Source organism: Trematomus bernacchii, unplaced genomic scaffold (assembly GCF_902827165.1).
Source record: "Trematomus bernacchii unplaced genomic scaffold, fTreBer1.1, whole genome shotgun sequence".
NCBI classification, from domain to species: Eukaryota; Metazoa; Chordata; class Actinopteri; order Perciformes; family Nototheniidae; genus Trematomus; species Trematomus bernacchii.
Window position 1 is genome coordinate 1,134,578 of NW_022987370.1, and position 25,852 is coordinate 1,160,429.

General features: G+C 41.8%; 1 protein-coding gene across 2 annotated transcripts; it reads left to right on the forward strand.

Annotated features, from left to right (window-relative positions):
- The first annotated feature begins 214 nt into the window (after positions 1-214).
- Positions 215-24,777, forward strand: usp22 (ubiquitin specific peptidase 22). 2 transcript variants are annotated; one of them, XM_034133063.1, is made up of 13 exons: positions 215-597; positions 5,903-6,035; positions 11,261-11,374; positions 11,600-11,701; positions 13,715-13,881; positions 15,558-15,705; positions 15,957-16,059; positions 18,417-18,578; positions 19,378-19,504; positions 19,587-19,678; positions 20,560-20,622; positions 20,859-21,008; positions 22,444-24,777. In XM_034133063.1, exons 1-13 carry the CDS (start codon positions 478-480, stop codon positions 22,484-22,486), a joined length of 1,524 nt encoding a protein of 507 aa, XP_033988954.1. In that variant the 5' UTR covers positions 215-477; the 3' UTR covers positions 22,487-24,777. The 2 variants fall into 2 exon arrangements, with proteins under 2 accessions (XP_033988954.1, XP_033988962.1); XM_034133071.1 differs by lacking the exons at positions 215-597; positions 5,903-6,035 and adding an exon at positions 9,851-9,941.
- The last annotated feature ends 1,075 nt before the right edge of the window (positions 24,778-25,852 follow it).

Here is a 25,852-nt window from a genome sequence, read left to right on the forward strand (position 1 = left end):
CTCATACAGGCGGATGTGGCTTCCAGGAAAATCGCACCAATCACGACGCGGCATTTACTTCAGAGAGGCGGGACTTAGCCGCGAAAAGAAAGTTGTCAAACGTCAATCATACGCGATACTCGCTTCTGATTGGTCCTCCGGTTTGAATGAGGTGGGTCTTGAACTACAGTCACCGTGTAAATTCCATTGCTAACCAACTTTAGCCAGCCTGCTAACATGTAATTCAGCGACCACATTGGTGGATTTAAAGAACATAAATAATGTTTTATTTAACATAGAGGAATATTAGATAATAATGTAATCTCCTGCATGTGTCTCTGTTATTGCAAACATGTGCAGTTAGCCAAAAACTGCAGCAATCTGGAAACCTGCAGAGCTAAAAAAAAATAAAAAAACGTTTCTCCTGGGTCTGCGTTGCGGGGATTTGAGGTTTCATCGCCCGGAGAGAGGACACTATTCCCGGGTGTTGGGACTACCATGAGTCCTGGAGGATGTCCGCATGTCAGTAGCTTCAAAGTGGACAACTGGAAGCAGAATCTGAGGGTGATCTATCGGTGCTTCGTGTGGAGCGGGTCAGCTGAGACCAGAAAACGCAAGGTAACAAGAAGAAGGAGACTAATAACGTACGTGCGTGTGTGTGTGTACACCGCCCTTCCAAAACAACACACATCTGACACTGGAGTCCAATGCAACCCATGTTCTCACAGTGTCGTCCTGGGTATATTGGGCTAGACAAATCCTAAAATCACTGGTGAAAAGTAACCAAGTACAGACATCCAAGTACTGTACTTTACTACAATTTTGAGAGACTTGTACTTGAGTATTTCTACTCCACTACAGTTCAGAGGTAAATTATGTACTTTTACTCCACTACATGTATTTAATACCTTTTAGTTACTTTACAGATGTGGATGAATGATGTGAAATATAATCAAGTGTTAAATCAGACTTTAGTTCCACCTGGAGTAAATTCACAAGCTACCCTGCAGTATACAAAGTCATTCAAACTAGCTGCACCTTTACCAGCTTTGAGAACACTTTCATGATCAATCATTATAAAACATATCATATATATTATTCTGAAATGGACCAATCTGCACAATGACTACTTTTACTGTCGCTACTTTCACTATATTTTGATGAGAATACTTTTCTACTTTCACTTGAACATTTTGAATGCAGGACTTTTACTATAACAGAGTATTCCTACACTCTGGTACTTCTACTTTTACTCAAGTACAATACCTGAGTACTTCTACTTTTACTCAAGTACAAGATCTGAGTACTTCTCCCAGCTCTGCCTAAATCACCTGACAGAAACTGATGCAAACCACCCTCTTATCTCCCAGTTAGCTGCCTGTTTGCTCACTTCAAAGCTAGAGAGCGATAATGGATCATAAGCTGATTGTTTGCTCTGGCTCTCAGCCTGCAGGACAGCAAGTATTTAAAATCCACCAAGCATATACCTGCAATCCTGCAAACCCCAATCCACAGTCAATGGCAGTATATTAGTACTGTATATGCTGATATTATATGACCACTTTTTGAAATGACTTGTTATCCCTATATGTTAAACTGAAGCAAGCAGCAAGAAATGTGGATCTGCATATTCGTCTTTTAACCAGAAAATAACTAATATTCAAGTCAGTTGCTAAATATGCTAATGCTTATATGCTAAATAATAAAAACACAACCTCTTGTCCTGATCATGTTAGCATATGCTTGAAATGCTAGAAAGGAGGTAAATGCAAAATATGAAAAATAACAGAACCTTAACATTATTATTCCAGACACACACACACACACACACACACACACACACACACACCTCCATGCACAAGTGCTTACACAGCACATGAATTATGAAAAGGCATCAATATGCAACCATCTCTCCTCACTCATCCTGTCGGTGTTACAGCACCGTGTTTCTGAGAACAGTGTATTCATGTAGGAGTGTGTGTCCTGTCACTCAGTCAGCACATCCTCACATCCTCTGCTGTCTTAGCGCAAGAGTACACACACACTGAGTAGTTATGGATATGCAGTAGTGGGAGAAGATGTGGAAGAAGTATACTCTATCTGTCATATTTGTGGGATGGCAGTGACGACGCTCTGCAGGCAGGATGTGTTGAGAGCAGCAGAGGGTAATGGGCTGAAGAGTTCCTGTGTGTGTGTGTGTGTGTGTGTGTGTGTGTGTGTGTGTGTGTGTGTGTGTGTGTGTGTGTGTGTGTGTGTGTGTGTGTGTGTGTGTGTGTGTGTGTGTGTGTGTGTGTGTGTGTGTGTGTGTGTGTGTGTGTGTGTGTGTGTGTGTGTGTGTGTGTGTGTGTGTGTGTGTGTGTGTGTGTGGACATTATCAGAGCTAACATCTGTCAGGTCCATTGATCTGCATCCAGAACAGGTGTCTGTCTAAACAGTTTTACCTACAAAACAAAGGCATTGTAGTTTCTTACTGTGGAAATCAACATGTTTTTTTCAATGGGTTTTGGTTAAATGCCTGGAATAAGGTGAAATGCAAGCTTAAAGATATTTGATGTGTGTTTTCTAGGACATAAAATACATTCGTTTTGATTAAAAAAAATACACAAATTTTGAAGCTTTAAACTGTCTTAAAAGTGAATTTCTGATATTTTACTGAACAAAGCGATGCCAACACGTGGCTCAATGAGATAACAGGGGTTGTATTTGTTTCATAGTGGACTGATAAAACACAACGCACCTGTCGTTCAGATGTGATTACACACCTGGCCAGCAAAGCCTTTGAATTCTGAAGGTGACTGAATGCTTGAAATTCAATCTGTGTCTGAAGTTCAGTCTGAGTGGATGATGGTTTTTCTCCTTCAAAATAATGGGAAACAATGGTAAAAATGTCCACACATGCAATTATTTTTCTTGAGGAAGTGAGGGAGTTACATAACATTTGTGTTGCTCCTCTGTAGCTCAGCTAAAGTGAACCAAGGGGAATAGTGTGAGCTGCTTTTATTGGAATAACAGGGTAAACCAAAGGCATTCCCAGAGAGGCTAATAATGCTAATGGGCCCTGCGTCAGATATAATTAATCCTATGTGGGATGTTAATGTGATTGGAAAACATCAAATCACCCTGTAGATCAAACTCGGAAAAGATCTGTTATCAAGATCCTTAAGATATATAAAGAAAAAAGGGGAAATCCATCATAAATCTATAGAAATGTGGTGCCATTTGGAGGGATGTGAGCCAGTGTTGTCTGCTCTTCAGGGTAGTGAAGGACGGCAGAAAATCTGTGCCAATATTTACTGCCATTTATCCCAGTAAACATGTCTTCTTGAACTGTTGGCTCACACTGATCCCATGACAGATGACACGGTATGTCCCCGAGCAAATTAAAGTGCAGGAAGCATGGCGCTAATATGGTGCTCATGTGTGCTGTGCATCCATGTGATAAAATGTGCCTCTTTACATTAAGTATAACATGTGCATATAAAAACACATCCTGAGGAAAAAAGCACCCATGAGTAGGGCTGTGCAATTAATCGTATTTTAATCTCGATTACGATTTTGGCTTGCAACGATTACGAAAACAATGTAATCGAAATAAAACGATTATTATTTTTATTAAAAACATTTTTTATTTTTTTTTATTGGTTTTTCAGTTGAATTATACTTAAAGTTCAGGGTAATCAACTGTTAACATACTGTTCACATTTTTTTTTTCAATATATGGATGTTTTCAAAGTAAATGGATAATCGTTTTTAATAATCGTGATATCAATTATTGACCAAAATAATCGAGATTATGATTTTTGCCATAATCGCACAGCCCTACCCCTGAGTTATTAACCCTGTCGCACAGTGATGTGATGTGTCTCTGACTCATGGATTTGAATCCTTTTAAATAGGTCGTCTTATTATTTTTGTGGGTTTTCCCTTAACTGTATTGTGTTCTATAGAGAGGTGAAGTCCCGCCCTTCTACTTCCGACCCATGGGACCTTATTTCGGAAAAAGTATGTATTGAAGTCAATGGAGAGAGAGTCATGAATTACACATATGATGTTTGTCAATCTTAACAAATCATTTCCATGTCAAAAAAGTCACAGTTTGTCGTAAAACTGTTGAAATATAAGACTATGAAAAATACGCAACTAGAAAGACTACAAATCCCAGAATCCCGGTCCTGCATGCTGGCTCTTAGGAACCGACTAACTCCCCTTGTGTGTATGTACAGCTCTCAACATGCCCAGACTTGGAGTGATTTTCACCTCTTTTAATACTTTCCGCCTCATTCTGAAAGAAAGAGGTGAAATGTGCCAACGTGACGGCCGTCTTGGTGTGTGGTGCGAGATGGGAGATGTAGTTCATTGAGCGGTTTCACACAAACAAAAGTGTTACTTCACAGTTTTACGACACATTCTTATTTTTTTGACTTGCAAAATTATCTTTTAAATTGACAAACATCATATGTGTAATTCGTGGCACAATTCAAACGGGATCAAAAGATAATCTTTCTCTCTCCATTGACTTCAATACATACTTTTTCCGAAATAAGCTCCCATGGAGCTCCCCCGGAAAGGGAGGGACTTCGCCTCTCTATTGGTTTTAGTGCATGTAAATGGTCTGCAAAGGCTACAATCCCTGTGTTCCCTCCAGAGGAAGTGTCTCTCCCTCACATTTAAACCCATTTCTATCCTTTGTGTCCTTTATCTATTCCAGGCAAAACACAATTTGACATTGAAATCCACATGAGCATTTAGCATCTAGGCTGAATTGTATTATCTCTCCCATGTTCTCCTTTCATCTCTGTCTTCGTATGTCAACTGTTCTTCTTCCTCTTGTCTTTTATTATCTTCCCTTCCCTCTTCTTCAGTCATTTCTCATTTCTTCTCACCTCCCATTATTCACCCTGCCAGCTTCTCGTCGGCATGCTTTTGAACTGTTGCTATCAACCCTCCATCATACACCCCCCCCCCCCCCCTCTGTACATGCACTATCAAACAGAATATATAGGAACGTGTTAATTATTAACGGTTATTATCATATACTGCAAATTAGGTTAACTCATTAATTACCAGAGGCTACTAAAGCCATTATAGCAGGAAGACGCAGATACTAAGGGGGGAGTCTTTGGGCCTACATCCTGACAATTCTCACACATTACACACACACACTCTTGTTTCTCACACACACTGCACACACACTCTTGTTTCTCACACACACTGCACACACACTCTTGTTTCTCACACGCACTGCACACACACACACTACTGCTTCTCTCACACACTACTGCTTCTCTCACACACTGCACACACACTCTTGTTTCTCTCACACACCGCACACACACACTTGTTTCTCTCACACACTGCACACATACACACTTGTTTCTCTCACACACTGCACACACGCTCTTGTTTCTCTCACACACCACACACACACTTGCTTCTCTCACACACCGCACACACACTCTTGTTTCTCTCACACTGCACACACACTCTTGTTTCTCTCACACACCAACCACACACACACTCTTGTTTCTCTCACACACCACACACACACTACTGCTTCTCTCTCACACCGCACACACACTCTTGTTTCTCACACGCACTGCACACACACACACACACTACTGCTTCTCTCACACACTACTGCTTCTCTCACACACTGCACACACACACTCTTGTTTCTCATCTGAACTCGCTTTGGTGCTTTATTTCACCTCACTTTCCCTGTTCCCCTTCTCCCCTAATTACATCGTTATTCAAGATACATTTGACATTTTAAAAAGTCCAAAAAACTAACCGTGTCCACCCTGCAACGTACTACACATGTCACACCTGCAGTCACACCCATATCCTGTAGAAACACGTACATTAAAGGACATTAATCATTCAAATAAAGTGATAATAATGTCTTCTGTGTCTCTGTTTCCAGGCCAAGTCGTGTATCTGCCACATGTGCGGCGCCCACCTCAACCGACTGCACTCCTGCCTCTACTGCGTGTTCTTCGCCTGCTTCGCCAAAAAACACATCCACGAACATGCCAAGAGCAAAAGGCACAACCTAGGTACGACACACACACACACACACACACACACACACACACACACACACACAGGTGCAGCTACTGTTTTGAAGGGTTTTGCACATCAAACAAAACTGGTAACACGGGGCATCAGACCTGTAATTATTCCCCTTTGCCTTAATGAGCTGCCTCCTAAACACACACACACACACACACACACACACACACACACACACACACGCACACGCACACACAGGTGCAGCTGCAGGAGCAGGTGTGTTTTGGAGGGTTTTGCACATTGTGTAACACCAGGCATCAGACCTGTAATTATCCCCCTTTGCTTTAATGAGTTGCCTCCTAAACACACACACACACACACACACACACACACACACACACACACACACACACACACACACACACTCACACTCACACGCCTCTCCTCTCCTCTCCAAACAAAGGCAGCTAAAGGGGATAATTACACAGCTGAGTGGCTGATGATCACTGACAGCCAATAAACACCAGAGTGTATGTCTCTGTTTTTCTGTGCAATTCAGCATTAATACCTTATGAATACAATATATATGTAAATTATATAAATATTATTAAATTATAACAAATTAAAAGATGTATATATATTTATACATCTTTTAATTTGATTTAGTCTTTTATTGGACATTTTTACTTTAACTCATTCTTATATAAATATTTTTATTCTTTGAACTTTTATTGTACATTTAATTTATTTTCTTACGTCTATGTTATTACTTTTGATCTATTGTTTTTATTATTATTATTTATTCATTTTAACAAACGCCAATTTCCCCCCGGATACATAACATCGTATTATTCTGATTGAATAATTCTTTAAATGTATTCCTGTTTAGAACATATTCCCCAACACACACACACACACACACACACACACACACACACACACACACACACACACACACACACACACACACACACACACACACACACACACACACACACACACACACACACACACACACACGGCTCGTCACTGCCATCAAACACAATAATCTACAGCAGCTTATTACGCAACGTGCTGCAACATCACTGCAACACAGGCCTCATGAGGGATGTTAAAGTCACCTGAGTATTCAGCCTCAGTTTTAGCCCATTACAGTGAACTCATGCTGCAGTGAACTCACTAATGAAAAAGGACTCAGGTCTGTCTTTGTGGCTGATTAAAATTAAGCAGATTTACACCGAAAAGTCTATTTCAGTCGGTTAAAGCTTCCTCCAAAACCCTTTAAAACATTCAGTGGTTTGTGGAGAACAGCAACAAAAAAGAGATTTGTTTTGACAGGATTATATTCCAGGTCAGAGGAGCTAAAGTAAAGCATTGCACATCAGTAGTAATCTGCATAGGATTGTGTTGGGAAAATAGTGAATGTCCTCTTCCAATATCAGAGTAACATGATAACAAAGGTATCCCAACTGTAGCTGTGTGCATGACAGGATGTATGATTACCTAGAAGAGCATCAGGACTGTTTGAGGCATATGATAGCTATGTGATTAACATGATGATTCAGCCTCTATGGAGATAGACATATGACAAGCATGCTCATTGACGTGGAGCTAATCTGAAGTAAACATTGAATACTGCTTTCTATTCCTCCATCTTGTGACTGTGTAACTCCCTCTCTTGGATATCAGCATGTGAAGGACACTGTTCAGGAACTAGTTGATGCTCTGTATGTGATGACTACTTCCATTCTGGAGAGGATCACAGATACATGGATCCTGAGATTGAAGCTCAAGCCGGTGACCAGTGAGATTTTCCTAACAGATTGGTTGGAAATCGTCCCTTAAAGACGACTTGAGAGGAGGTTGCTTTGTTGGCGGGCGTTCACCGTGGGAAATTGGGAAAAGTTGTATTTAAATACCCTGAATAAAATATTAGCATCAAATGGATGTCTCCTCCAGATTTGAACACTGACAGAGTGTGTGTTTTGCTGCGAACAGTTGGCTGTGTTCCTCCCACAGGGACACGCAGCCTGCAATAATAAAAAATGCACAGAAATCTCTGAATGATTGCCGAGCAGATTGCTGAGTATTACCTGTTTAAGCGCTGCAGGGAACATGCAGTCTGGTGAAGTCTCTGGTGAATCTGAAGCAGTCTGGAAACTGATACAAGTGGTGCAAAAAATGCGGAGTTTTGACATGAAGATGGGTGATAACACAAGTGTATTTGTAATTTACCAGGATTTTGCACATATCTGCAACTCTACAGGTGAAGAATATCCTCTCGTTAGACGTTTTTGATGTTCTGTAGTTCCTTTAAAGCCGAACATTAGCCTCCTTTAGCTTAGCGGTGGTGACGTGAAGTCATGTGACCGTGCCGTAGTTCAACATTAGCCACCTTTAGCTTAGCGGCGGTGACGTGAAGTCATGTGACCATGCTGCATTTCCTTTATAGCCCAACATTAGCCACCTTTAGCTTAGCGGCGGTGACGTGAAGTCATGTGACCGCGCTGTAGTTCCTTTATAGCCCAACATTAGCCGCCTTTAGCTTAGCGGTGGTGACGTGAAGTCATGTGACCGTGCTGTAGTTCCTTTATAGCCCAACATTAGCCACCTTTAGCTTAGCGGTGGTGACATGAAGTAATGTGACCGTGCTGTAGTTCAACATTAGCCACCTTTAGCTTAGCGGCAGTGACGTGAAGTCATGTGACCGTGCTGCAGTTCCTTTATAGCCCAACATTAGCCGCCTTTAGCTTAGCGGTGGTGACATGAAGTAATGTGACCGTGCTGTAGTTCCTTTATAGCCCAACATTAGCCACCTTTAGCTTAGCGGTGGTGACGTGAAGTCATGTGACCGTGCTGTGGTTCAACATTAGCCACCTTTAGCTTAGTGGCAGTGACGTGAAGTCATGTGACCGTGCTGTAGTTCCTTTATAGCCCAACATTAGCCGCCTTTAGCTTAGCGGTGGTGACGTGAAGTCATGTGACCGTGCTGTGGTTCCTTTTATAGCCCAACATTAGCCACCTTTAGCTTAGCGGTGGTGACGTGAAGTCATGTGACCGTGCTGTAGTTCCTTTATAGCCCAACATTAGCCTCCTTTAGCTTAGCGGTGGTGACATGAAGTCATGTGACCGTGCTGTAGTTCCTTTATAGCCCAACATTAGCCACCTTTAGCTTAGCGGTGGTGACATGAAGTAATGTGACCGTGCTGTAGTTCAACATTAGCCACCTTTAGCTTAGCGGCAGTGACGTGAAGTCATGTGACCGTGCTGTAGTTCCTTTATAGCCCAACATTAGCCACCTTTAGCTTAGCGGTGGTGACGTGAAGTCATGTGGCCGTGCTGTAGTTCCTTTATAGCCCAACATTTTCTGCATTGGCCTACATAAATGCGTCATCACTGCACCACTGTATGGAGGGGGGAAAGGAAGGTGCAGAACCTCCCTGATCTGATGGGACAGGGTAAAGGAAAGACAGTGTGATAATGGTAAAAGTGCAATTAGATGAAATCCCTTTTTACAATCGAGAATATCGACAGGGTTATCAGGTAACCATGGGAACAGGAGGAAGGCAACAAGAGGAGAGAATGGAGACAAGAGATGATCCTCGAAAATCAAGGCTGCAAACAGCATTCAGTAAATAGCTGTGAGTGAGGATGCAGATGATGAGAGAAGGAAAGAAAGGAGGAGGATGTTTAATGGAGGCTAATTCATCAGGGGTTCGTTATTGACGACTTAATTACCTCCTGAAAAGTCTGCTGAGATCTGCCCTTTTTTTCAGTTCTCTCTATCTCCATACGTAGCATTTGATTCAGAAGCTAACCTAATTAAACTGGGAAACACACACACACACACACACACACACACACCAGAGGGGGTCTTCCTGAGCAGAGCGATAAGGAGGAATCACAGAGACAGATTCAGGCTGCAGCAGCGACACGGCAGTGAGACGATGGTAAAAACCTAATTCTATTATGTGGAGAATAAATAAAAAATATATATCTGGCATCGCCGCATTTAATCCAGAAGGATGACGCCTTGTGTTGAAGATAATATGCAGTCTAATGTCTCTTCTGTTTCCGCTGCCTCTTAAGAATGTGCTTTTCTCTCGTAAACGATATACAGACGAACAAATGGCATCCTTTTAAGGTACCCTATTCTGCTTCTTGGGGGTTTTCCCTTCCCTGTATTCTGTTATATGCTCATTCTCAGGTTAGTATCAGTATGTGTTGCTTCCACAGTGACGTGTTTCCATGCTTTAATGTTCAGGAAAGGGAAAACTTAAATCCACCCGTGGGGTATTTACTGACGTATTTGAAGTCGTAGAAAAAAAATGTGTCCACCTTATTTCCGGATAACAACCAAAAACACATTCAGAAAAACATCAACTTCGACACAAGGGAAGTGATTAAAGTGATTCATTTCTGGGTTTTAGGACTCATTCCTGCACCACTCTTCTGCACCTGTTCCTCTCCTCTCATCCTTTGGCTCTCTCTCTCCGACAACCAAACAGCTGATGTGTCAGCAGATACCTGGCCATGGTAACGTGGCCTGAATTGGAAACAAAAGAGTGAGAGATGTAGCAGTTAGCGGTTAGCGTAGCAACACAGCAACCCTTCTTCACCCTCTATGATTCACTAACAGCTTCCTCATTCATTCTTTGTTTTCCGTCTCTCGTTTGTCCTATATCTAATTTCTAAGAAAAGTTTAATTTCTGAGAAAAGTGAAAATTCTGAGAAAAAGTCCAAATCTGAGAATTAAGGCCGCTACACACCCACCTGAGACCAAAGAACGCGTACCAAAGGTGTCCCGACTTTTACGTCAGCTTCGTCGCCTGCGTCGGCTGCGTCGGCCGCTACGCCGCCCGCCTACGAACACACCGCAAATACTTCAGTCGACGAGTGGCAATAACTGTCCTTACCAGCAGGCAGCGGTAGTGTGAACAGCCAATCAGAGTGATTGCTTGGGCCGACTTTCTCTAACCTCCCGCGGCCGATTCAACATGTTGAATCGGCCGCGGGAGGCGTCGGGAGGTGTGAAAAGGTGCCGTAAAGAGACAACGGTGCGGGACACACAAACCTGAGTAGGGCGCCGCGAATGCCCGACTGCCTCTGACGGCCTCTGACGGCCTCTGACTCCCAAAATCGGGCTGGTGTGTCCGGGCCTTAAAAGTCAAAGTGAAAAAAAAGTCAAAATCTAACAAAAAAGTCAATTCTCAGAGAAAAGTAAAAAAAACAACCTTCTTTGTTTTCCGCCTCTCTTCTGTCCTTGCAGCCATTGACCTGCTGTACGGAGGGATTTACTGCTTCATGTGCCAAGACTACATCTATGACAAAGACATGGAACAGATTGCCAAAGAGGAGCAGAGGAAAGCCTGGAAGATGCAAGGTATGACGGCCAAACACACACTTTAAGAGCTATTCAGCGTTTTGTGATATTTTTGTGATATATATTTTTATCCTGCATAAGATTCTCTAACTTGTTTGTTTGACATATGAAGTGTGTTTATTATATGTGTGTGTGTGTGTTTGTGTGTTTGTGTGTGTGTGTGTGTGTGTGTGTGTGTGTGTGTGTGTGTGTGTGTGTGTGTGTGTGTGTGTGTGTGTGTTTCAGGGATCGGGGAGAAGTACTCGACGTGGGAGCCCACCAAGAGGGAGCTGGAGCTGCTCCGCCACAACCCCAAGAGGAGGAGAATCACCTCCAACTGCACTATTGGTCAGTGACACACACAAGCGTGCACACACACACACAGAAGCGCACACACACACACACACACACACACAAAAGTCAAAATTCTGAGAAAAGTCCAAATCTGAGAAAAAAAATTAATTCTGAGAAAAAAGTCAAATTCTGAGACAAAAAGTCAAAATAAAAAAGTCTGAGAAAAAACTCAAAATTGTAAGAGAAGTCAAAATCTGAGAAAGGAGTGAAATTGTAAGAAAAAAGTCAAATTCTGAAAAAAGTCCAATTCTGAGAAAAAAGTCAAAATCTGAAGAAAAAGTCAAATCCGACAGTTTTTGTTGTCCTATTACAATACCGCTCCTCACTGTACAGATTTCTTACATTAATTATTTGATAATAAAGCACACTTATCAAACAGTATTGCTAACAATGGCTAACCCCGTAAGCTGTAAACAAGCTTCAACAAGGTTCATTGAAACTCTCCGGGTGTTTCTCAATGTCAAGGAAGGATGCTCCAGAGCCACTATTTCAAGGATGCTACGTCATCAAGTCCCGCCGAAGGACTGTTCCAATGTCCAGGCTCCTTGGAATTCTACCGAGCCCGGCGTCCTTCGTAGCGAGAAATTTCGAGGCTGCACATGTGTAGACTCCGCGGTCTTAAAATCCCCACAATGCTTTGCACACGGACCAATTTCCAAATCTTTGGCGGAAATCGCGCTAAGGCGGGTCCTCGCATATGACGCACACCTGTTCCACCATTCTTCGTTTTCCGAGGCTAGGAAGGATTCTTGCCTCGCTTCTGAAGGACCTGACTCGGAGGGACATGTCCTACCAAGGAAGCGTCCTCGACATTGAGAAACACCCTCCTTCAGTAAACTAGTATGTGACTTCACTCCCATTCACAACCTCCGACTTCTAATGGAAATGGAAACGCAGCGCAAACAATCTGACTGCTTTCCCTCCCTTTTTCTTTGTCCCCTGCAATCCTTTCTGCATGTGAACATTAAGAGAACACTTTCATAATATAACATTTTTAGTTCTTCCGTAATATTTCTGCCACATTAAAAGTCAAAATTCTAAGAACATAATCTAAGAAAAAAGGCAAAATTCTTAGAAAAAAAAGTCAAATTCCACCATGTTTTTTTGTACTATAATGGCGCAGTTCCACTACAGCGCGGAGCTCGCTTTAAGCGTGCCGTGTCGTGCCGTTCCCGTTTTTGGTTGCGCTTCCACTAGGCCTAGTTCCGGCCCGGCCCGGCGCGGGGCCACTTTTTCACGTCTTTTCTGGCCCGAGAAAATTGTGGTTCTATCGAGGCCAACAAACAGGGCTGAGTCGGGCTGAGTATGCTAAACTAGAGAGAGGAGCGCTGGCAAGGGGGGTACAACTACAACAAGATGGACATATTTGACCGTGATTTAATTGTAATACACGTTTCTAAATGATGCCGAAGTAACAACATACTGATACCGGTTAGTAAAAACCATGAATTAATGCTTTGTCAAGTCTGCAGACAGACGGCAGGGGAAAAACCTTTTAAAATGCGTGTTTTTCTAGATGGAGATTGGCTAAGCTAACGCAGTATATGCTCCGACCGTCCACACTCACAACAACGGCCTATACAGACATACATAAAGCAGCGACTGTATTCACCATGACACAGGCAGTCTGTGGTTTGTACTGGTTTAACTTTTGTCTAGTTTCTGAACAGATATGAGGAGCTGTGAGCTCTGAGTGCTAACAGCTAACGGCTGTGTTGTGTTTCTGGAGTTCTCATTGAAGATGACGTCACGGCTCCGCCTACACTGCGTTACTATAGTAACTACCCCAGTTCCTAAACTGTAATGGAAGCGCAGCATGAAGTGAGTCGGCCCTGTTAAGGCCAAGCCGTACCGAGCCGTACCGAGCGTGGCCGAGGCCGACCGTGTAGTGGAAATGTGCCATTACAATACCCCTCCTCACTGTACAGATTTTCTACATATTCATTATTTGATAATAATGAATAAATCATTTCTTTATCCCCCACAATCCTTTTCTCCTCCCCTCAGGCCTGAGAGGGCTGATCAACCTGGGCAACACGTGCTTCATGAACTGCATCGTGCAGGCGCTGACTCACACTCCTCTGCTCAGAGACTTCTTCCTGTCCGACAGACACAAATGTGAAATGCAGAGCAACTCCTGCTTGGTGTGTGAGATGTCGCAGCTCTTCCAGGAGGTAACTGATCCTAAAATAATATGTTCAAATGAGTAGAAGGAGAGGAGTTTCATACACACACCAGAGATGGCAAAAGTACTCACATCCTTTACTCAAGTAGAAGTACAGATACTCGTGTTTAAAAATACTCTGGTAAAAGTAGAAGTACTGACTAAACTTCTTTACTCAAGTGAAAGTAAAGAGGGCTTTGAAATGTACTTAAAGTGGACCTATCATGCTATATTTGAATAATATAGTGTAGGACCATACCTATATAAGGCATATTTATACTTTTATTTTTTCAAAATACCAAACAGATCATGCATTTTAGCCATGCCTCATTTCGCTCAATTTGACAATTTTTTAGCTCTGTTTGTGCAAGGGCAGATTCTGTGAGAACAGCACCATCTACAGGCCTGGCATATGTACTACAGCGTCTCCAGCGCTTTCGAACGGCAATGGCCGTGGCTGTCTCCTCCTGATTGGTGGAGTTGGCCCAATAGCCGTAGCGCCACCGTCCTGACGTCAGGACAGTGTTCAAATCTGGATCAGTTTTTATCAGATCCGTTGCAGCCCCTTTTTTAGAGATTTGGGTATGGAGGAAAATAGAGAGGGTTGTGTTTTCTGACACTTGGTGAGTTCCCTGGAACACCGGGGACACATATTCATGTATAAAAGACGTACCAAAGTGCATTTTGCATGATAGGTCCCCTTTAAGTAAAAAGTACCCATAACTAGCAGCTGTTTTAAAGAGTACCTGACCTCCCTTTATATTAATAGAACAATAATGTCATTATTAGCTAATGAATGTTTCCATGCTGAACAACGGCAACATGACAACGTTTTCATTGGTCCCTCTTCTTTAGAGAAGACCAGGAAATGATGGATACACGGATCGTGTTCAAATCAATAGGCACGCAATGACTCTAAATAATAATGATCACGCCACCAAACACACATTCAAACTAAAGGAACCAGCCTGTTTGGAAAATGTGAGAAGTAGAAAGTACAGGTATTTGTGTTCAACATGTAAGAAGTAGAAAGTACAGGTATTTGTGTTCAACATGTAAGAAGTAGAAAGTACAGGTATTTGTGTTCAACATGTAAGAAGTAGAAAGTACAGGTATTTGTGTTCAACATGTAAGAAGTAGAAAGTACAGGTATTTGTGTTCAACATGTAAGAAGTAGAAAGTACAGGTATTTGTGTTCAACATGTAAGAAGTAGAAAGTACAGGTATTTGTGTTCAACATGTAAGAAGTAGAAAGTACAGGTATTTGTGTTCAACATGTAAGAAGTAGAAAGTACAGGTATTTGTGTTCAAAATGTAAGAAGTAGAAAGTACAGGTATTTGGGTTCAACATGTAAGAAGTAGAAAGTACAGGTATTTGTGTTCAACATGTAAGAAGTAGAAAGTACAGGTATTTGGGTTCAACATGTAAGAAGTAGAAAGTACAGGTATTTGTGTTCAAAATGTAAGAAGTAGAAAGTACAGGTATTTGTGTTCAACATGTAAGAAGTCAAAGTAAAAAGTCATCAGGAAAATAAGTAGTGGAGTAAAGTACTGATACCAGAAACATGTACTTAAGTACAGTAACAAAGTATTTGTACTCAACTACTTCCCACCTCTGACAAACACACACACACACACACACACACACACACACACACACACACACACACACTCTTCTCTCTCCAGTTCTACTCAGGCCACCGGTCTCCTCACATCCCGTTCCGTCTCCTCCACCTGGTCTGGACTCACGCTCGTCACCTGGCAGGATACGAGCAGCAGGACGCCCACGAGTTCCTCATTGCCGCGCTGGACGTCCTGCACAGACACTGCAAAGGTTTCACACACACATCACACACACTTTAGATTTTACTGCATCGAGAGGAAGGAGCTCACACACTCATGAGACGCAGAATCTCTTGTCTTGTTGATATGATTGGACGATACTACAAAAAATCCTGATCAGAGCCTCCTTAGTTTTCACATAAATACACTTTTGCTGACTGTGTGTGTGTGTGTGTGTGTGTGTGTGTGTGTGTGTGTGTGTGTGCGTGTGCGTGTGCGTGTGTGTTTCGTTCTCCTTTGCAGACGACAACGGGAAGAAAGCCAACAACCCGAACCACTGTAACTGCATCATCGATCAGATCTTCACGGGGGGGCTGCAGTCTGACGTCACCTGCCAAGTGTGCCAGTAAGTGTGTACTTTTTTTTAAATGATTTGCTCGTTGTTGGCATATACTGTACGGTGTGTTTTGTGTTATTGTTTTTGTTCTGTTATAACGCCTTAATGCTTTGGCAATACTTTGTTTAAAAGGTTTGTGTGTGTGTGTGTGTGTGCGTGCGTGCGTGCGTGCGTGTGTGTGTGTGTGTGTGCGTGTGTGTGTGTGTGTGTGTGTGTGTGTCGGTGGCTGTTTATTGCCATAAAAACCATCATCTGTTTACACTGTATCGGCAAAGAAAGCAGAATTTGACCTACGATAATACTTTAATGGTCAGATCAAGTCTGAAATGTGTCCTTGCATCCCAGCAGCTCCATGTGTAACATCAACAGACACCCCCCCCCCCCCCTCTTTCTTCACTCTGTTCTCCATCAGTCACTGAGCTGCTTCACTGCAGCAACCTTTAATGGCTTTTACTGTCTGTGGCTCTCTAGCTCCACCTGCTGGACAAAGGGAGAATATTCAACTCTGGGATCTTATACTTGAAAATGCATTCCTACTTTTTTATCAAAATTCAATATTCAAGGCTTTTATTGTCATATGTACATAGCTACAGTGTAGTTATGACAATTACATTCTTAGGTCACTTTAAGCCATATAGGATGTTTTAAAGCTGATACATGGCAATATACTAATAAAACAACAACAGAGTGCTGCTAGTGCGGTACTTTTTCTACTCTAGGGCTGCACGGTGTGGGAAATAATGAACAAATTGCAATTATTTTGACTGATATGGCAAATGCGAAATTATTCACAATATTAGACATTGATTGTTTGTTATGTGATCGATTGTTTACTTTACATCATTACTCTCAGTGTCTTGGAAAAATATATCAAAATGTGACATATGTTTTATTTAGTCTGTAGAATATGATAAGTAGAAAGGGATATCTCTGCAGCACCACAATACTTCATTTAAAATGTAATTTAACACGTTTTTCGCCTTTTTAAAAAGATATTGAGCTCCATACAATATGGTCGTACAAGAGCCCAGATGGATTTGCAGGCCAAGTGCAGTAGTTTAAAATCTCCCTTTTGTTTCTCTCTCACTTATAAGTCTATCTGAATAAATAAAAAAATCACACTGTACATTTTACATTTATATTCAATCTAATATTTACTAATCCATTCCTTGCACAATTAATATATATATAATATCCATTGTTACTTTATATTTGTATTTCCACATGTATATTTTTTACTTTTTTAATGCTATTTTATTTCCATTTGAGACGTTTACATTTTTTGGAACATTTTATATCTAGTCTTTAATTTTGCTTTGTATTTTTATGCTTCTGCTGCAACGCAAAGATTTCCCAAATTGGGATCAATAAAGTACTTCTTATCTTATCTTAAGGAAAACTACTAAGTGAAGTAAAGTGTGACTGGAAGACTAATCATCAGCGAATGCGAATATATATATTAAAGTAATTTTTTTTAATCTTTAATGTTTTTTATGCATGCTTCTTACTTAAAGGGGACCTATCATGCAAAATGCACTTTTGTACGTCTTTTCTACATGAATATGTGTCCCCGGTGTTCCAGGGAACTCACCAAGTGTCAGAAAACACAACCCTCTCTATTTTCCTCCATACCCAAATCTCTAAAAAAGGGGCTGCAACGGATCTGATAAAAACTGATCCAGATTTGAACACTGTCCTGACGTCAGGACGGTGGCGCTACGGCTATTGGGCCAACTCCACCAATCAGGAGGAGACAGCCACGGCCATTGCCGTTCGAAAGCCCTGGAGACGCTGTAGTACATATGCCAGGCCTGTAGGTGGTGCTGTTCTCACTGAATCTGCCCTTGCTAAAACAGGGGTAAAAAAGTCCAAATTGAGCAAAATGAGGCATGGCTAAAATGCATGATCTGTTTGGTATTTTGAAAAAAAAAAAGTATAAATATGCCTTATATAGGTATGGTCCTACACTATATTATTCAAATATAGCATGATAGGTCCACTTTAACATTAAGCTGTCTTTGGCTCTTTTCTGCTGTAACAATGTACATTTCCCCTCTGTGGGACTAATTAAGGGATTCTGATTCACTGCGCTGATGATTAGTCTTCCAGTCACACTTGACTTCACTTAGTAGTTTTCCTTTATTTAGACAGACATTTTCGGGAGGTTTTAAACTACTGCACTTGGCCTGCAACTCCTAATGTCCATCTGATTCTGATTCTGATTCTTGTGTGTCTGAATAAAGGAAAACTCCACAGTGAAGTGTGACTGGAAGACCAATCATCATCAGTGAATCTGCCGTGAGATATGTGCAGCCGCGTGTTCCTCTTCTCATGCAGACTTGTGTGTGTCTGTGTCCTCCTCTCAGCGGCGTCTCCACCACCATCGACCCGTTCTGGGACATCAGTCTGGATCTGCCCGGCTCCTCCTCCCCCTTCTGGCCTCTCAGCCCCGGGGGGGACGGGGCGGCGCTGAACGGAGAGAAGAACCACGCCTCGGGGGCCACGACGCTCACAGACTGTCTGCGCAGGTAACGGGCGTTAAAGGTCTCCTATTATACTATTTTTAGGCATTTATTATAGGTCTCAGATATATAAAAAACATGTCTATGAAGTGTTTTGCTCAAAATACCAAACAGATCATGTTTTGTAGACATCCCTCATATCCCTCTGTTTCAGCCCTGTTACTAAAGTGCTGATTCTGGGTCTAAAGTAAAAAAAAAATAAGACATTTGAAAAGAAAAAGAGGGGGCGGAGCTTATGCAGGAGAATTCTACCCAGAAACTCAGCTAAATGCTGCGGTGATTAAACACCATATCATGTTCCAAACCACATCAAGGATTATTTCTGAAACAGTATGGAGCTCAAATGCTTTTTCTCTCTCAGGTTTACCACAAGCTGAGTTCCTTTTTATATTTCCTGCTTCTTCACACACATGCTCTCTCCAGTACAGGTTAGCTCTGAGTGTTAGCGCTGCTTGCTAATGTAAACAAAGACCATATTACGTCCAAAACACGTCGGGCATTGTTTCTGATAGCAACGTTTCTGATAGGCCCGTGGGTGTAAAGAACGCCAACATTTCAGATATTACATAATATCGGACGCAAATCTGGATCAGCTCCGTTATACCCCCGTTTTTAGAGATGTGTGTACGGAGAAAAAGAGAGAGGGTTTTGTTTTTTGACACTTTGTGAGTTCCCTGACACACCGGGGACACATAGTTATGTAGAAAATACATCAAAAAGTGCATTTTGCATGATAGGTCCCCTTTAAGGCGCACACACACACACACTCACACACTCTCTCTCTCAAAATCTCCTCTGGTTTCAGGTTCACTCGGCCGGAGCACCTCGGCAGCGGCGCCAAAATCAAGTGCAGCGGTTGCCATAGTTACCAGGAGTCGACCAAACAGCTGACCATGAAGAAACTTCCCATCGTCGCCTGCTTCCACCTCAAAGTGAGACTGACTGATGATGATATATATATATATAGATATTATTAATCTAAGCGGAGTTATAATTCTCTGTTTCTGCTTCCAGAGGTTTGAGCACTCGGCCAAACTGCGGAGGAAGATCACGACGTACGTCTCCTTCCCTCTGGAGCTGGACATGACGCCCTTCATGGCCTCCAGGTGAACACACAATACACACAATTCAATAACGCAGCATCCACACAGCGGCGTGCGTTGAAGCTTGCCGGTGGGCGTGTCTGAAACTCGACCAACAACCAATAACATGAATCTCCCGCCCCGGACACACAAGCACGCAGTTTGATTGGCAAGAGCTTGTACTGGCATATGATTTGATTGGCTGACACTTCCGTCGAAGCTTCAAAAGTTGAACATTGCTCAACTTTTGAAGCGAGCAACGCGAGCAAAGCGAAGCGACAGAACCGCAATGCAGTTCGGCAAAGCGTGACGTCACCACATTCAAAGTGAATGGGCAGAAGCGTTGAAGCTTCAACGCACGCCGCTGTGTGGACGGGCCGTCAGATGTGCATCTAGGGAAAGCAATTTCTGACAGTCTGATATGCAGGGCTTGTGAGGTTTATCTCCAAAAAGGTGTGTGTGTGTGTGTGTGTGTGTGTGTGTGTGTGTGTGTGTGTGTGTGTGTGTGTGTGTGTGTGTGTGTGTGTGTGTGTGTGTGTGTGTGTGTGTGAGTGTGTGTGTGTGTGTGTGTGTGTGTGTGTGTGTGTGTGTGTGTGTGTGTGTGTGTGTGTGTGTGTGTGTGTGTGTGTGTGTGTGTGTGTGTGTGTGTGTGTGTGTGTGCAAAAAGACTGATTTCAACCAGTTGCAGATCAATAGTCTCTAATGTGGATGCTTGGTGTTCAGACCGCATCATTTGTCTATATAATGTGTATAAATGGCTCTAAGCTGAGTCGCACTGCAGTAAATACTTTATTTGTTAGGATGGATTTAAAAAGTGAACAGATGTGTTTTATACAAAGAAAAACAGATTTATTGCTGACTCTCTCAAAAACAGTTTTTCACAAGTGTGTCTTGCTGTGTTTCAGTAAAGAGAGCCGGATGAACGGGCAGTACCAGCAGACAGTGGACCCCTTCAACAACGACAACAAGTAAGACCAACATCGCTGAAATGAAAACGGTCTCTTTGGGTGTCCTTCCTGTATTCTGCTTTCTGAAGAAAATGAAATTAAATGCACATACCTTTTCTTTTAAGATAACTCCGGTTTTCTGTGAGGTTAAATCACTGTTTTTGGTCTGGCAAAATCAAAGATAACAACAACGTATAATGGTAAGAATATTCGATGTATAGCTAGACTGGTAACTGTTATTGATCTGTGTGTTTCAGGTACAGTCTGTTTGCAGTGGTGAACCACCAGGGGACGCTAGAGAGCGGCCATTACACCACCTTCATCCGGCAGCACAAGGACCAGTGGTTCAAATGTGACGACGCCATCATCACCAAGGCCAGCATCAGGGACGTGCTGGACAGCGAGGGGTGAGACAGCTTTATTAACTAGTTACTCGCTATTATTCAAACATATATGAACCGTCTGTTCAGTACTGTCGTGACGTGCTAGCTAGACAGCGAGGGGTGAGACTCCTTTATTAACTTGAATCTCTATTATTGAAACACTTCATCACGCTAACTTTAAATAAGAGCAAGAACCTTTACAGGGAGGTGCTGGACAGTGAGGGGTGAGACAGAGCACAGATCAAAAAATGGCCACAACACACATTATAAAGCCTTAACGTCATGGAAGGTTAACCAGGCATTAAGTATGATATAATATTTGTTCTTCACGACACTTTAAATGTGTACCTGTTGCTATGATTTGGAGGCGCGGGACACTCCTGCTCCAGCCGAAAAGGCCGATTTTATAACGGGTTTTAGGGGGAAAAAAGTGGCTAAATGGCTAATTCCACAAGTACCTTAACTACCCCTTTAAAGTGTTTATGGTTAATCATTAATATGCCATACATAGCACTCAGTTAATGATCCACGATGAGAAGTTTTATATAAGGTGTGATATCCTTTTTTCCTATTAAACATCCCCAAGATAACAAAAAAAGTGTAATTTAATGTCTGGTATTGATAGTCAGAGTGGCTCTGGGGGCTCGGCTAACATTATCCTTTTCGTAGTAGAGAAACTTCACATTATAAAGTCCTTTATTTACGGTCCTAAGTAGCCAAACACTGTCAATCAAGCTGGATAAGAGTACACTGTGTTGGAGAAGTTCTGCGTGCAATTCAATCTAGCTTTGTAAGTTTAATATCAACATAAAAACAACTCCAAAGCTGTCTACTATTGTTGTTTCTGTCGCTTCATCGCAGCAGGTACGTCATGACGTGGACATCTCGGGCTTTGGTTGGTTGAAAACCGAACTGGTACCCAATTGGTTCATCGAGCAAACCAAACTACCACCAGCAGAGAGCTTGAATAATATATAGCAGTTGTTGGGGAAATATTTTCCAAAGCCCATAACTTTGACCCAGTTGATCAGTTCATGTCCTGACTGAGTGCACGCACCTGTAACCTTGACTGCTGTGCTCTCCGTGTTCTGTCTCCCTGTTCCTGCCTGTTGGCGTCAGCTGATAGAGGTGTTATGATTCTATCTTGTTATGCACAATGTTGATTATTCTCTCTGAACTAGCTAAATACACGGGTCTGGGGGAGAGTTCTTCAGAATTGACGTGGCAACTCTACCGTGAAGTCTGAACCTCTGACTCTCTGACTTGTTTTGTGAACTCTCCGGCCGAAGCTCCAAATAAACCCATCAGTGTTTGCCATCAAAGCTCCAGCTCTCCCCGTGTCTCCTTTTGAGTCGGTGACTCCTCCTGCATTGCTACACAGAAGTTTCCCCCACAGCAGTGAAAAAGGGGTATTAGTGGTGCTGCAATGTGACCTCATTTGACTTTTCTCTCTCCCCAGGTACCTCTTGTTTTATCACAAACAGTTCCTGGAGTACGAGTAGTTCCCAGCGGAGGAGACGAGAGAGGATTAGTTTCATAGTGGAAAGGAGTGATGAGAGAGAGGCAAGGAAACAAACAGAAACCTGCCTGTATCACTCTTATTGGAACAACTACATATTAACCTAGTTCAACTGTACGACATTCAAGAGAAAACACGTGCAAAAACGAACAAAATGCAAGACGTTTGAACGAGAGATCGGTAGCGGATGTTGCATTAAACATTGTTCACTTGAATTTAAGGATGAAGAAGAATAGTCTTTACTTGATTTCAGACATTAGACGTGTTGCATCTTTACGTTTCCCTCCTTTTCGTCACAGAAGGGCAGAAGGTTATTTTAAACCTTAATTAACCTAGGAGAGGTTTATTTGATCACAGATGCTGTTTCTCACCGTGTAGACGACCAAATATAACAAGGGGGGGGAAGTTGTCTTATTATGCATTTTCGTTTCAAATGCAAAAATCACCTGAAGAATGGAAATATTAACGTTGTATAGAGAGAGAGGTAATTCCATTGATCACCCGTGTCGTTGTCTGTAAGATAGGAAACGTCGTCTATAACGAAGGATTTGTTGCATAGTGAATTGTATATTTTTATACATACTGTAATTTGAATTGTTTGTTTACGATTTAGCATTCTCCCTAAAAGAAATCTCACATCTGTGTTACAGTGTGCCGTCAATCATGGGTTTTTACACAAAAAAGTGAAATAGTGCCGAAATTGTTGTCATGAAAACTGCTGCTATGGCGGATTTTGTTTATTTTATATGTTTCTGTTTTAATTTGTACGGAGGCCAGTGAGAGAAAAAATTGTCGGTTGGAAAGAAAATGATTTAGCTAGAATTATTTTCTATTTCTATATTAACGTATATGTTTAAAAAAGCGATTAAATTATTTGTTTTGTCCGTAAGAAGAAGTCGTTTGTTGTTGTGATACTCACGTCGGCCACACGAGGTATTTTATTTTAACATTCATTGTAGGGGCAAAGTGTTTGCTGCTCTAAATAGGATACAAAATATTCATAATTTCTTTTCAGGTGAGTTTTAATTTGTGTTTTTTTGTCAGCATTTCCATTTTTTACCTTTTTAAAAAGTCACTTAGAAAAGTTATCCTGCAATATATATACTTGTTTTGTCTGGCAAAACTATTTTCCCCACTTGTTTCAACAGTTTCAAAGTAAAACAACACATGTAAACAATCTTAAAAAAACAGCCCTTTTTGTTTTCTCACTTGCCTCTCAGGGCTTCCGTAGTTTTGACTTAAAAATGTCCCAATTTGTTTGCCGTACAAATTCTCCCTTGTTCTGTTGTTGTGATGGTGTGTATCAGGAGTTTGAACCTTCAGTGTTAGCCGTGTGTGTGTGTGTGTGTGTGTGTGTGTGTGTGTGTGTGTGTGTGTGTGTGTGTGTGTGTGTGTGTGTGTGTGTGTGTGTGTGTGTGTGTGTGTGTGTGTGTGTGTGTGTGTGTGTGTGAAAGGGGAAAAAAGCTCATTGTTGGTGTGTTTGTATAAAATGTGTTATTGAGCGTAAAGAGACACAACAAAGTGTGTGTGTGTGTGTGTGTGTTGCTGTTTGTATGCACGTGTGTCGTGCGTATGTTCTTATGTTCGTATACTGAATCAGTACTTTGCATCAGCATGCCGTCAGAGCTGGGTATCACAGTTTGAAGGAGTTTTTTTCCACATGTTGATGATGATGATGTATGTAAAAGTATATATAGTTAGTGTGTAAGAGAAGACAAATGAAGAAGCATCAAAGTGGATTCTGAAGTTCTTAAAATCAGAAAAAAAACGTTTGTTGTTGAGCAGTCTTTCCTCGCACACACACATGTAACTGCTGCAAGAACTGGACACTCGAATAAAGAAAATCTATATCTGTACACACTCTCAGCATCTTATTTACTGTCCTATATGTGTTTGTGTTGAGTTATTTTACTGCATTGTCATATGTAATGTAATATTACTGATTAAATGGTGATATCTAACAGGACTGAGTTTTAAAGTGGCTAAAAACACTTACAAAATAGGAGAATTTACCAGTTTCACTTCAGTTATTTCTGGTTTAATGTTGTCTTATTGTGGGAAATCCAACTTCAAGGAGATTCTGAATCCTTATATGTAAACCATCACCCAACAAATACACAGTACTCATAATTCACATGCATACATAATTGTACATATTTGTGCCAGTATTTGCATGTGTACATTGCTAAACAACAGAGGAATCAGTAACACAAGTACTGGACATAAAAAAAACACATTCACACATACATGTAAATATATCTAATATGTATATATGACCCAAATATGTGTAATCTCTAATCTGTGTGAATCCTGTTTTTCAATCGAACCCTGTTGCTGTTAAACTACTGAATTTCCCCACAGGGATTAATAAAAGTCAATTTTAAAGGTCACCTATTATGCAAAATCCACTTCTTCATGTCTCTTCTACATCACCATGTGTCCCCTCTTCTTCACGTCTCTTCTACATCAACATGTGTCCCCTCTTCTTCATGTCTCTTCTACATCAACATGTGTCCACTCTTCTTCATGTCTCTTCTTCATCAACATGTGTCCCCTCTTCTTCATGTCTCTTCTACATCAACATGTGTCCCCTCTTCTTCATGTCTCTTCTACATCAACATGTGTCCCCTCTTCTTCATGTCTCTTCTACATCAACATGTGTCCCCTCTTCTTCATGTCTCTTCTTCATCAACATGTGTCCCCTCTTCTTCATGTCTCTTCCACATCAACATGTGTCCCCTCTTCTTCATGTCTCTTCTACATCAACATGTGTCCCCTCTTCTTCATGTCTCTTCTACATCAACATGTGTCCCCTCTTCTTCATGTCTCTTCTACATCAACATGTGTCCCCTCTTCTTCATGTCTCTTCTACATCAACATGTGTCCCCTCTTCTTCATGTCTCTTCTACATCAACATGTGTCCCCTCTTCTTCATGTCTCTTCTACATCAACATGTGTCCCCTCTTCTTCATGTCTCTTCTACATCAACATGTGTCCCCTCTTCTTCATGTCTCTTCTACATCAACATGTGTCCCCCTCTTCTTCATGTCTCTTCTTCATCAACATGTGTCCCCTCTTCTTCATGTCTCTTCTACATCAACATGTGTCCCCTCTTCTTCATGTCTCTTCTACATCACCCATGTGTCCCCTCTTCTTCATGTCTCTTCTTCATCAACATGTGTCCCCTCTTCTTCATGTCTCTTCTACATCACCATGTGTCCCCTCTTCTTCATGTCTCTTCTTCATCAACATGTGTCCCCTCTTCTTCATGTCTCTTCTACATCAACATGTGTCCCCTCTTCTTCATGTCTCTTCTACATCAACATGTGTCCCCTCTTCTTCATGTCTC